The following is a 14,704-nucleotide window of genomic DNA, read 5'->3' as shown; positions in this document are numbered from 1 at the left end:
TTTGTGTGGAGGAGCCTCTAGAGATGCAAAATGTACAAATATTAGTTGTTTCAGTTGAAGAGAATGGCCCAGAGATTAAAATTGCTGGCTGTTCTTCTGGAAGACCGCAGTTCTATTACCAGCCTTGGCTTGGGTAGTTTACAATCACCTATAACTCTAGCTACAGTAGATCTGAGGCCCTTTCCTGCCCCACTGCAAGCACCTGTACATATCTGGCATCTATTTCTATAGGCACCCAGACTATGCATAAACAAAAATGCAACCTTAAAAAGCACATTAGGTGATTGTTTTACTAAGACTTATCTGTGTGTGGCTACATATCTGCACGCATGAATCTCACCCAGAATATTCCCCCATTTTCCTTACTTTATTAAGACTGGTCATGAAAAAATTAGCACTGCACGTTATTCAGTTAGAAGAAAAGATTACCATCTTCTATGTCTGAAATAGTAAATTGAATAAAAGCATAGGAAAAATATTACGTGGAATTACCGAGATTTCGGTTTTTAACTTACAGAATTTGGGAAGAAATGAAGCTAATGCCGTCTTGGTTTCTTTCATTCTCCACCCAGGAATACATTCTAAAACAAGTGGCAACAACCTACATCAAGCTTGGATGGCCAAAAAACAACTTCAATGGATCTGTCGTTCAAGCCTCCTATCAACATGAGTACTGTTTTACTTTACTGTTCTCCTCCTTCCCCAGTCTTTGTGAATACACACTGCTAGTGACACTGTGACTTCAGCATCATGAGGCTGCCTTTGTCTCAGTCTGCATTTCACTGGGGAGTGAATTTTGCATTTCACTTACCTGGGGAGACTGCAGCTGAGCAACACAGGTTTTGCTGCCTGGTGATGAGAACAAAGCAGTTCAGGACTGTGTTTTCATTTAAGAGCTGTTTGTGTTGTGGTCTTGGGATCAGTACCTGCACCCTTGAGTGGAGGACTAGCTTCAGAAAACAGTGTGCTTAACTCCCATTCAGTTTAATTCAGTCTCTTTACTCAGCACCACAGGATTTCTGTATCTAAACATATTTTGTGTTATCTTTCACTTACCTACCGTATTAATTACCTTTTCCACGCTGTAACAAAATAAGCGATAAAAGGAAGCAAAGTATTTCCACACAGTATATTTCATACAACATATTTCATGCAAATATATGAGGGAAGGTCTTTCCTTCCCACAACTCCTCCTAGATACACCCCACCTCCGTACCCACCCAACTGCAAGCGGTTCTCTCTCTTAAGCAAAAACCAAAAAGAAAGAAAGAAAAAGAAGAAAATAAAGACAGAAAAATAAAACCCAGTAAGACAAAAGAAATAAGCAAATAAAACAAAAAATTGAATCAGTTTTGTGATAGCCAAGGACTTCTGGGCATGGAATCTCTCACAGAGTATGGTGTTTATACATACAGTGACTCTAAGTGGAGAAAGTTGATTTTTCCTTGTCTGGTTTGAACCTGTACAAGTCTTATAAAGGTTGCCACAGTCTTTGTGAGTTTGTATATGTGTCAGTCCTGTTTAAATAGAAGGTTTATTTTGTCCCTTGTTTCACAAGGATACTGTCCAGGAGTCATCATGGATGGTAGTGGGTGAGTGAGGGGAATTATCATATTGTGTCCACACTCAGGAAGCAAGGAGAGGTGAAATTTATGGTTCAGTTTGGCTTCTTCCCTTTTCCTGAATAAGGTCTAGGCTTCTGCCCAGGGAATGATACCATGTGCATTCAGAGTGAGTCTTGTTTCTTCAGTATTCTATCTCTGAAAACAACAGGCATATCGGAGACATTTCTCCATTGCTAACTTTGAATCCAATCGAGATGACAATGGAGATAACCAACATATGAGAGATGGTGGTCTGTCTGTCTCTGGCTTTCCCATATGTGTATTTTCTATCTGTATCCAACCAACCATCCATCTGTGTGTCCATCCATCCATCCATCCAACAATACATACGTACATACAAACAAACAAACAAAATGAATTTCTCTGATTTTTTTCATATAGTAACATTTTATTTAACCATTTTCCCCTTTGACAACATACAGAGAGCTACGGAGGGAAGTGATAATGTTGGCCTGTAGCTTTGGGAACAAACACTGTCACCAGCAGGCGTCAACTCTTATTTCAGACTGGATTTCCAGCAATAGAAACAGGTAAGTTGGAGCACACCCTACACTTCTGATGGCATTTTTCAGATCTAGGTGGCTACATCCCTCTTATCAACTAGAGAAAAGCAAGGCAAGAAAAATACACAGGAGAACACTCATTGTCTCAGCTTCACTGTGGGCAAAGTAGCAGCTTGGAAGCTATGATACATTCATCCTGGGACAGTTACTCAGGCTTTAGGCTAACTTTCTTTGTTCTGGCCCTCACTCTTCACATACATGGAGGGAGGTCACCTTTTATTAAGTCTGGTAACTTCCTTATACGAAAGAAATTAACTTAATTTAAACTCTTAAAGGTTTTCATAAAGGTTGAAATATTTATTCACAGCCACCAGCATAGATTATCAACAAAGAACCAGAACTGATGTTTATATGAAAAACTAAAAACCAAAAGGTCGTAAGCAAGACCTTTGCTCTTTGGGTGCCCCTCGACAATGACCTTAACCTTGTATCTTATCTTAGAATTTTATGATGCATAATATTAATACAAATGGAAAATTAAAATTATTTAATAAAATGTTTTTAAGAAAACATTATTCTATGAAATGTCACATTTTAATGAAAGTGACAGATGTATCATACCTCTGTATGGCTTATAGACATACATCTTATTGACATAATGGTAGTTCTTTGTATTTCTAGGAGTCTTTGTTCATATATATATATATATATATATATATATATATCAATAAGATCAGTGTGTATGGATGTGTGTGTTCACTCACATGTGTGTGTCATCTATTAGACATATGTAGGTATAACACATTTATTACTTTCATTAAAATGTGGCATTTCATAGACTGATTTCTTAAAAATATTTTATTAAATACATATATACATATATAAATATACATATAGTCATACATATACTTTCATATATATGGAGCCAGTTTCCCAAAATGTGTATGTATGATATATATGATATGTGTGTACATATGTATATATATGATTATTTTCTGGTGTGTGTGTGTGTGTATGATTAGATTCTGGCTTCCATGATTAACTACAGAACAACAGTCTCATGGGAAGAGAAGGGTATCTAGAGGATGATGTTCTGTGGGTCGCAAGAGGTTTAACTCTTATGTAGGTCTTTGTAGTGAAAACCTCACAGAGAAACATACAACTGAAGCCGTTAATACTTGCTTTGGGAACAATTTGATAATTGTCCTAGCAACAATTTCACATTTAAATTTAATACCTCACTGAGTCCAAACCAAAGAATGGCAGATGTGTTTAGAGGTGCGGTCCAGGAGGGAAAGCCTTCATTGGAATGTTTAGTGATTCTTTAATGTTTCTCACTTCCTCTAACAGTTCCCCCCTCGTTCTTTAAATGAATTGTTTCTGATCCTATGCCGAGTTAAGGGGGAAAGTACTTTGTCACTATCATCTGTCAACTGTTCCATCATACATTTAAGTTGATGATTCAATTTCATCTGTCTTTCTAGGCCCAAAGTGTCATCATTTTAAAAATTTTACTGACGTCAGCACTTAGTATCCTTCGGGCTAAGTCTTCTGAAAGCTGTCACATTAGAATTGGACACATTATAAGACCTACTCGCCTGTTGTCCTCACCTCCTCTGAGTCTGCCACATGCAAATAGAACATAAAAACATTTACTTAAAATGTAAAGTGAAAAATTAGGACATGTATCATATATACATGTATACAATAAATAGAATGAACAATATTAATATTTACAAATTATAATATCTATTGCCTTATCCTTTATTTTTACAAGGTTTTCTATTGATGTATTTATAAGGTATTTATTGGCTATAAATAAATACCTTTCTTTGGAACTAATAATTGATTTTAATCTTTCACTTAACTTATCTATGTGAACATGTTTTTCTTTCTGTTTCATTAAAATGTGCTTGACAACACTATATATTATCATAATTTCCAAAGAGCATTCAGGCTTAGCATCCACATTTAGAAATTATAATTATTGTGGAAAATCCCCTAATTTTAAAAATAATGATTTACCTGAAAACTTTATTAAGCAAGTTTTTGTGTCCGATGGTAGCTGGAAAGCAAATAGAAGTGATCTCAAAATTAATAGTGCACAGTTCTATTAATCGTATAGTGTGATGATGGTGTTCAATACATTTATAGTTTATTTTCTGAAAAAATAGCAAAAGAGACGGGGAGGACATGCCATAGGAACAGGTTTCTGCTTGGAAGGAGCTTGTTCTCTCCCCTGATGGATAAAGCTATCTTAATTAGGCTTGGACCAGGAGCAGCAGTGGCTCTGTACCAGAATGTAAGGCAGAGGATGAGATTCCAAGTGGCACACACAGGATGCTGCCTAGTTTAATAAGTATACTAGTTTTCACTCACAAGCCTTTGTAATCTATTATTCCCATAATTCCTTGATAAATGGAAGTTTATGCATAAGTGGTCAGCTCATTTTGGCTTTGATAATTCTGCCTTTATTCATGGTAAAAGTCATTAAGGCAGAGCCAAATATTTTATGATTCCTTTTGACAGTTCCTTCATTACTGTTATGATCTCTGCTTTGTTTTCTTTTGTGTGGAGGCTTGCAGATTTGCGGAATGGAGTTTACTCTGTTTACTAAGCTTTGCTTAAGCGACTGTGTGGTGTGCCCACCAGTGGTCTACTGAAGCAGGGGACACGATATCCACCGAACCAGTGCATGTGAAGATTAGGGTTTTCTCTCATTTATTCACATGGCATCTTGATAGTAGAACAACAAACACCAGGAAAGATGGTTGACAGATGTGCTAGGTTTAGCTTTCTTCCTTTTCAATATAATATTTTTATTTATTATTTGGGATTTCCACACAAGCTTTCTTTTCTCACTGTTTCATTATTTACCTGGGACCTTAAAAGGGGCAATTTTTAAAAAGTTATCTAAGTGAGGAGCACTGGGAGTCACATAAATAACATGTAGAACAGGTTGGAAGGTGTGTGTTTACCCTGAAAACTCAGAACAATGAAGCCAGAAGTCGTGAGGTTCACGTATCTTAGGAGGTGCTGTGGAGCTGTTTCAGCATCTTGACACATTAGGCAGATGGGCCAATCAGAGCCCCTGGAATCAGGAAAATGGAACAGATGTGAATGTCAGTGCAAGGAGGATAACGGAAACAAAGGCTGCCATGAATAGCTGGAGATGATGGCGGCAGAGAGAAAAAGCCAGGACTTACAGTGGGTGATACATTGGATGAGTCGACATTCTGATCCCTTTTAAACTATTCAAATGCTACAGCGTGCCGAATTGTAATGGTGATGTCATGCATAAAAATGTATTGAGCTGCATTCAGGTCTTGTTAGGTTGCAATTTGCAGGCTAAGTTCAGCCGATGCCGCGGATCAGAACGGAGACAAATTGCCAAGCCTTCGGTAGAGAACAATACAAATGATAAAAAGATCTTGGAAATATGAACCAGGAGAGAGCTTGTGAGACCTGGAAATTTCACACCTAAAGGAGAAAAATAAGAAGGACCAGTTTTTTTTTAATTTTTATATATTAAAACCATAAAACAGAAGTAGTTTCTCTCATTTGTTCATAAGTTGATAAGAAATAAGTTTCACTGAGTGAAGTATGGAGCGTTCTCTGCTACTGCAGATTAATTTCTACTTGACAATCTGTGCTGGCATGCAGTGGAGTCCATACCATTGGCCACATAGGGATCATAACTTTTTTCAGTAATAGATTTAAGCTGAAATTACATGTGTGCCCACAGTATTTTTTCAAATAGCATTAGAGGGCACAACAAAGCTTTAATTGCATTTGGAGTGTGATGATGGTTAGTTAACATTGGATTGTTGGAGTACACAGTCCATATAATGTAAGCCAATCTAATAAATCCCCTCTCTAATACATATTCCCCTGATGTCTGTTTTCCTGTAGAGAACCCCGAGTAATACGCAGATTAACTTTGTATGAAAGATTTACTCAACAGATAGCAGTGCCCTTTTCTAACATGTAAACCAGAAACCGACATCTTTACTCTACTTTAAAAAAATATTTTAAAATGGGGCTGGGGAATTAGCTCAGTCAATGGAGAACTTTTCTGGCACATGGATTCTATTCATTGAATCTTTATGTGTGATAGCATCTTTCTGTAATCCCAGTACTGGAGAAGCAAAGACCATGATTCTTTGGAAATTACTGGTCAATGAACCTGTCCTATATGGTGAGCTCTGGCTAAGAGGCTTTGTCTCAAAAACCAAGGTGGGCAGTTCCTGAATAATACCACCTCATGTTATCCGCTGGCTTCCACAGACACACAGACACACAGACACACACACACACACACACACACACATACACATATGCACACATATGCACATATATACAAAGCACACATACATACACATATACATGCACACACATATACATACATGTACATGCACAAATGTACTCTCACTCACAAAATCATACACTTTCGAAAGACAAAGTTTATTGAACTGAAATGATTTTAAAAATCCCTTTGAAACCAGAAAAAAAATTTAGAGGCTCCTCTCTGATATTTTGTGAGTTTAATCAGAAACTTCACTACTCCTATAATTATTCATAATGTCACTAATATGTTACTAATATTGGTCATCGATCAACAATTACTTTACTTTTAATGCTTGTTACATTTAAGAGACTACCAGTTTTTATGTAAAATTTTACTTTTAATTTTGCCCAAGGAAAATGCAGGTAGGTCCTGTAGAAGTTTTGCAGCTTGCCAAGATGATCAGTAGAAGGACTGGGCTCTCTGATCCTTTCAGCCTGATTCCTACCCCTACTACATTTGGTTCATTGTAGATTGAGTTGCCATATATAATTTTCCAAGACTGGTTTAAAATATTGAAACCCTAAAAGCAGTTAATGCATGTTAAGTGCTGCCTGCAGAAGCAGATATACATAACTGGATGAAGAACTGGTGGCTCTAAGCTTCAACAGGCAGTATCCAGAGCTGAGCACCCCAGTTTACCAGGTACCACATCAGTATTTGTGGCTAAGTGGGTAGAGTGGGGTCTAATGGTCTGCATTTATAAGAAGATCCCAAGTAACGGTAGTACAGTTGCTCTGGGGACACATTTCTGGAACTGCTGATGTAAGCAAAGAGAATTCCCCAGAGTACAGGACATTTGTGATCAAACCGAGGCTGCTCAACTAGAAACCCTTGACAAACCCCTTACCTTCCTTGTCAGACAAGTGGCAGTCATCTCTCTGATCAACTGCTCCGGCTGCGAGAGCTCAGTAAAAGAGGGTCTATCTACCCTCAGACACGTAAACCTCAGATGAAGTAAAGACAAACAAAACAACAAAACATGACAAAACAAGCATTTGTTGTAGTGTGCCTCTGTGTGATGGTTAATGTGAATTTTAAGTAGTGAAATCAGAGATAGTAACATTTATTAGATGTGTTCAGTGTTAAGCCTACATTACGTAAGTTTGGGGTTTTCAAAAGGTAATAGAGAAAAAATATTATCAAAGTTATTTTAAATTAGGAATGAGAGAACATTTATTCTTTTCCCCTTCTTTAAGAAAACACTGCCAATCTAGGTCTCTAAGTAAATATTGTCTTTCTTTTCTTCTTCATGATAATTAGATGCCACACGGACCCCCATTGCTCATACCTTGTTACTTCTTATACTACAGACATAGAAACTCATTGCATTTATCTCTGTATGTCACCTTTGTCCACCATTTCTTGACTTTTATTAGAATATAAATATGGGAGGACAAAGAATTCTTTGTATCATGCCTTAAATAAATTGATTTGAAAATACCTGGGGGCTGGAGAGATTGATCAGTGGTTAAGAGCACTGACCTTCCAGAGGGCCCAAGAACAATACTGAAAACCCACACGACAGCTCACAACTGCCTGTAATTCCTGTTCCAGAGGATCTGACACCCATATATAGACGTGCAGGCAGAGCATCCATGCACATAAAAATAAGGATATGTTTTAAAAACCTGTATATTATCAACCTCTAAAACCAGGACTTAGTTTAACTTAACAGTCTATGAGATTTGGGAATTTCTGGTCCTGTTCCTTTAGAACATATCATAGATTGTACCAAACATTACATTCATGGATTCTCCAGTCAGAACTGCTTACCCAGGAAAGTGTTAGCTTAACCACATAGCTGTTTTATAGAGGAATGAATAGAACGGGGAATTTAGATATAGAATGATAAGCACCCGGCTGCCCCAATCACCAGAGAATTGAGTTAAGGAATTACATTTTGCCCCTTGTTTTACTCTGAATAAGTGTGAACTTTAGACAAACTCAAGCAGCTTCTTAAGATCTCAGCTATGGTGCTGAAGTAAGCCTCAGTGGTTATGTCAAATCTTCATACCCGCTATGTGAATATAAACCATACGCGTTTCCTTCTCTAGCTCAATTATGGTACAATTTGGTCATTTAATACAAGGGCAGGTGCTGATACGTTCAGGAAGTGTATTTTGAGCAGTTCCTATTTTCTGGGTACACTTGGAAGGTAGAAGTTTTCATCGGTTTGATGATAGACTCTCTCACTTGGCTTGAATTGACAGTGCATGGTCCTAGGTTATAAACCATAAAGTCTAGTGGAGTGACATCTTAGCTACTTTTCAACTGTTACAACCAAGCAATATGAACAAGGCATATTAATTTGGTGCCCACAATTTCAGAAGGTCTGTTTCCATGGACATCTTGGTGGAGAGCACAGAAGCAAGCAAGCAGGCATAGCACTAGGGTAGTAGCTGAGAGCTTACATCATTCATATATACATACATACATACATACATACATACATACATATATATATATAGTTTCTTTTTTATTGAAATTTTTTATGTCCATTTCAAATGTTTTTCCCTTTCCTGGTTTCCCGTCCATATACCCCCATCCCCTCCCCCTCTCCTTCTTCTATAAGGGTGTTCTCTCTCCCCACCCCCTCACCTTACTCTTCACCCTGACATTCCCCTACACTGCAGGGTGCAGCCTTGGCAGGACCAAGGGCTTCTCCTCCCATTGATGCCCAACAAGGCCATCCTCTGCTACACATGCTGGAGCCATAGGTCTGTCCATGTGTAGTCTGGGTAGTCCTTGGGAGCTCTGGTTGGTTAGTATTGTTGTTCTTATGGGGTTGCAATCCCATTCAACTTTTTCAATCCTTTCTCTAACTCCTCCAATGGGGACCCTATTCTCAGTTCTGGTTTGCTACTAGCATTTGAGAGCTTACATCTTAATCCATATATATGAACCAGAGATAGTTAAACAGAAAGGGGATGGCTTTTGGAAGCTGCAGAACCCACTTCTAGTGACATACCTCTTTCAACAAGGCCAACCCTCCTTCTCAAAAACTTCTGCCAATCATGGACAAAGTATCCAATACATGAGCCTATGAGGGTCATTATCATTCAAACCACTACATGTAGAGACCAAATTTCAAAAATAGTCAGATAACTAAAATCAAAGCTCAAGTAAGTGTCACCAATGAGAAATCTGTCACCTGTGAGAGTCAAGACATTATTGTATAGGAATGAAATTAATGATGTATTGATTATATCAAAATAAAATTTAAATTGTGCTGAAAGGAAGTTGTGGAATGAAAGAGGTAAAGTTTTCTGAGCATTATTGAGGAAGAGAGAGTGACCAAATCTAATGGCTGTAATTCTTAATAGAAGAAATTCAGAAAATATCATCTAAATAATTCCACAAGCTCCTGCTCTATGCTTCTAAAATATGCCTAAGATGGCATGCAACAATTTCTATCAACAAACATTTAAATAATTTCAAAGATTTAACTCACAGTGAACTGCTGAAATGCATTTCAAAATGTGGTCTTTTCTTACACTTCAAATGCAACCAGTGGACTCGAAAAAAGCACATTTTAATTGTGCTTATAATTAGATATTTAACTTTTTTAGAAATTGTATCAAATCATTTTTGATCATAATCAGGCTCCTACTCCAACTAGATCAATCCCACCTCTGCACATTCTCTCCCAACTTCACACATTCTATATTTTCTTTTCTTTTTCCTTTTTTTTTATTTCAAGACAGGGTTTCTCTGTAATGCTGGTCTTCCTTGAACTCTCGTTGTAGAGCTGGCTGGCCTTGAACTCCCAGATTTCTGCCTGTCTCTGACTCCTGAGTGCTGGGGTTAAAGGTATGTGCCACCATGCCCAACTTTACTCTTTAAATAACCCTCTAGATTCAACTTGTTACTCTTGTTTATTAATTCACGGGAGGTCATTCTCTGGAGGTAGAAGACCTAGCATGGGCCTTACCACTAAAGAGAATCGATGCTTTTTGTTTTTTTTTTCCCTGCAGAAGTCACCACCGGCTGTTAATAGCTCCATAGTTAGTGATGTGGATTCATGTGCCTTTTCCTTTTTCATGCCAGAATGTAGAGTCCACGTGCAGGCAGCCACAGCTGCTGTGAGTTCATGATAGAAATATTCGTGTCATGTCCTCTTGACACTGTTTCATTCTCTTAGGTCCTCCTAGACATCAGGTTCTTAAAAATATTTCTGCATCTTTTAGGTTCTCTTCCCCATGTTTTGTCTCTGTCTCTGTCTCTGTCTCTGTCTCTGTCTCTGTCTCTGTCTGTCTCTGTCTCTCTCTCTCTCTCTCTCTCTCTCTCTCTCTCTGTGTGTGTGTGTGTGTGTGTGTGCGCCAAGACTAGATATTTTGTTTCTGCCTGAATATTTCCTGGCACTTATTCTCTGGACTTTCACCAGCTGTGAATGTGTTAAGCACTGCCCACTATGTACACCACCCAAATAAGCTTTTCTGATGAGGTTCAAGATATGCACTAACTTATATGTATAGAGATACAAAGTTAGAGGGCAATTTTCTACTTTATTATTTAGAAAAATAATGTCCCTGGGGTTATAAGCTTCCCAACTATGGGTTCATGACCAGATTAATAGTAACATGTAAGTGTATCCTCCCATAGATCAAGTCTTAACGACAATTAGAATGTGGGAAGTCACCCCTTAACATTTATGTCACCACTGCAGTCATGAGAATACCTCATTCCAGTCATAACTGTAGTTCACAGTATTCATATCTCAAAAAGACTGTGGGTGACTTTATCCCACAGCTTCCTGTACAAAATTCCCAATACTAAAGTTATCTAGCAGGAAGCTTCCAGGCTATCTTGATTTCCCCAGTCCTATGACCAACGTATATAATGTTTTCAACAATAGGGTCTTGCCATCAAGTATTGGTGAGCAGCCCAGAGCAATGGGAGTGATCTGTACTGTTCTGGGAATATTTAGGACACATCTAACCAACAACTTGATAGATATGTTGGCACCGGGTACAGAGTAGTCACAGACTCTATGTCATTCTTCCCTTTTCTCCAGGTCTTAATTCTAATATAATGCCTCTCAGAATCTATGAGCTGTTCTGTGATACTCTTCTGTAATGTTTGTGCCTTTATCTGTGTGTGTGTATGTGTGTTTATGTTTGTATGTATTACATGCACACACTCATGTGGTTATTTGAATACATACAAACATTTTTTAAATCACAAGAATACAAAATAGAAAGTGATTCTTTGAAGCAATGTGAAAAGAGTTTTTCATGATATTCCCAATTTTTATGCCAAATATCATTATAATCAGTGATCAAAATGTCATTATCTGTTAACATGGACCTTCCTTTATGATTTGTGAATAAAATAATTTAAGAGCCTAAAATCATATCTCACAGATATCATCACCAATATTTAAAATTCTCTTGACATCACAGTGTCATGCCCTATTGGAAGTTAAAGCATAGGTGAGAATTATTTTCTCTCCAGGCGGTAGAAGTAATAGAATCACTTTTATAAAAGGAAAATGTAGTATTTTGGAACTTGGTTCAAGTGACGTAATTCACAGGTTCCCTTACTGCTTAGGTATGAATATATCACGTTCGAATGATTGTGTAGGAGAAACTGCTTTAATGAGAAGTGAAAACCATTGTCTAAACAGAAAGCACACATAGCAGAGAGATGACCCAGAGCAGGGACTGAGAGATAACAACACAAAGTAGTTGTGCTTAACCATGGTGTGAATGTGGCTCCTGAAACTTAGTGTTCACTCAGCTCTTAAATTAGCTTCATTTCTCCTCCTCTGTTCATGTGTCTCATTACTTTTCATGTTATACATTTGTTTCATGGAAAACCAAAAGCCTTTCCTAATTATAAGGACGAAGCTACAACTTAGGTAGACACATATAAAAGAGCTATCTAAAAACTGACATCCTAAAATTATGTATATGGATGTCCTCGGGAACCTTATATGATTCTTAATTTTGTCTTTGTTCACTACCCTTTGAAACATATAACTATTTGTGGTCTAATTTATATTACATGATGCATAGCTCATATATTAATTTTAAATTTTCTATAATTTTCTTATTTGCATTTAAGTATTTTACTTAGAATACTAATTTACTAACTAGCCAATAGTGTTTTATACTTTCAAATATATCTTTGTATTTCCTAATGACCTCAATACTTTTATTCTTCAACCACAATTACAGCATATTAAAAAATATTGCTTCAGTTATTTCTAAGGGGTTAGAAAGAATGATACTTCAGGAGTGGTACTATTCTCATTGAGTTATGTTCAATATCTTAAAACTGAGCTCTATTTTAGTCATTCATATTTTCTCATGAGTGCAGTAGATCAATATCCTATATGAAGCCTTATCTGGTCATTCTTGGCTTTATATTATGGAGCACACCTCATAGAGAGCTATGTGCATGCTTCTGCCTCATTTAGCTTGGGTATGATAATCGCACTTGAAACATGACTCTTTGCAGAGGTATTGATTCAAGTTGAAATAATGTTGATAACACATTGAGGAACACACAGGCTTCTTTGGGATGCATATCAAAAACACATTCCATTAACATTCCCCAGACTGAAACATCTTTTTTCTTCCCCATGAGTTATATGATCAATGAAAATCAAAAGGATGATTTCTCTTCTTCCTTCCTTCATCTTTCTATTCTGGAATTTGCTATCCCAGTGGCTAGGTATGCTGGGAAAGATTGCATGCAAAATGAAAACACATTACCTTGGGATGGCAGATCCACTGCACATTCACTCCATGGCAGATCAATATCATCAAAAGCATGTGCTGTATTGATGCCTCACTATCAATTCTTTCATTTTCTTAAGGCTAAGAATCACAATTATTATTATCATACTTCATCCTGCTTCGTGACATCCCTGATATCCTAGAGCCTGGTTTGAGTAATGAGAATATAATTAATATAAAGTTTAATTTTCAACTATATTTCTAAAATCAACCATTTTTGAATGTTTTTCATAGTTATACCTATCTACCCAGGAGTAACTAAAACTACTACAATTTTTGATTAAGATGTAAAATATATTCTGAGTCTCTACCTTGTCCTAGGCATGATGCTAGAAAGGCACCAGAGATCCAATGGTGAAGAGAATAACGTGGTTCTAATCTTACCGCACAATGGCAACATCTTCACCACATGCCACATACTTAATGTCTGATTTTTATGGGAAAGCAACACAAATGGAAGGTAAAGAAGAAATAATAAGAGGCAGTGTTGGTGAGGGTGTCTGCATTGCAGATTTTTAGCTGATCCCCCATCCCCAGTAAAGAGTCATGTTAGTGAGTCTAAGAAGAAAATGTTAACTGTAAACACTGATGGGCGTACAAAAAAGTTTTCCTCATCAACATCGTTCCTCAAGATTAGTATCTTGGATCTTGCTAAATGTTTAGCTGAATGAGCAGAATCAACGGACATAAGAACATCCTTTAAAAGTTTTGCAAGATTTTGTTTTCTCCCCAGTTAATCTGCTTGTTTGTGTTTTATTTGCTGAGTGAGCAGAAATCTTATTTAACTAATTATGCATCGTCATCAGAGTCTAAGGGAACTGTGTTTCAAGATCAGAGTATATTACCGAAGGAGTACTTTGTAGCAGCTACATAGGTAGAAGAGAAATAATGCACAGAACCAGTAAGAATGCTGCTATGACTTCTTTTAGTTAGTCTGTCAGTCTTTGCTAGTTACCAACAATCACTATCAGAAAGCACGCTTGTAGACACACAAAACTTCATAAAAGAGAGATTTGTAAGCCTTCCTTTTCCATCTCTGGGCTCATACTGAAATGTCACCTGACCTTCTGAGGTGGAGAATTTAATAAACTTAATAGTGTATTAGTAAATTAATAATTGACTAAAAATTCTGTCTGTCATGTGACATTCGAATGACTGGCCTAGTTGAAGATCTAACTAATATGGTTGCATTTTTTTTTATTAAATTTATGTATTTATGGAAAGGTTTTTTTTGTTTTTTTTCTCCATCTTTATTAAATTGGGTATTTCTTATTTACATTTCAAATGTTATTCCCTTTCCCAGTTTCCAGGCCAACATCCCCCTAACCCCACCACCTCCCCTTCTATGTGGGTGTTCCCCTCCCCATCCTCCCCCCATTACTGCCCTCCCCCCAACAATCCCCTTCACTGGGGGTCCAGCCTTGGCAGGGCTAAGGGTTTCCCCTTCCACTGGTGCTCTTACTAGGCTATTCATTCCTACCTAGG

At 37.4% G+C, this 14,704-nt stretch overlaps 1 protein-coding gene across 1 annotated transcript in view; it reads left to right on the top strand.

Annotated features, from left to right (window-relative positions):
• Nucleotides 1-14,704, top strand: part of Trhde (thyrotropin releasing hormone degrading enzyme) — a 403,812-nt gene that overhangs the window by 362,256 nt on the left and 26,852 nt on the right. Inside the window, exons 14-15 of the mRNA XM_032912469.1 lie at nt 573-670; nt 2,048-2,155. Of these exons, the coding sequence (XP_032768360.1) occupies nt 573-670; nt 2,048-2,155 (206 nt within the window). The remainder of the gene's footprint in view (nt 1-572; nt 671-2,047; nt 2,156-14,704) is intronic.

Source organism: Rattus rattus, chromosome 1 (genome assembly GCF_011064425.1).
Source record: "Rattus rattus isolate New Zealand chromosome 1, Rrattus_CSIRO_v1, whole genome shotgun sequence".
Taxonomy (NCBI): domain Eukaryota; kingdom Metazoa; phylum Chordata; class Mammalia; order Rodentia; family Muridae; genus Rattus; species Rattus rattus.
This window is presented reverse-complemented; position numbering and strand designations above follow the sequence as displayed.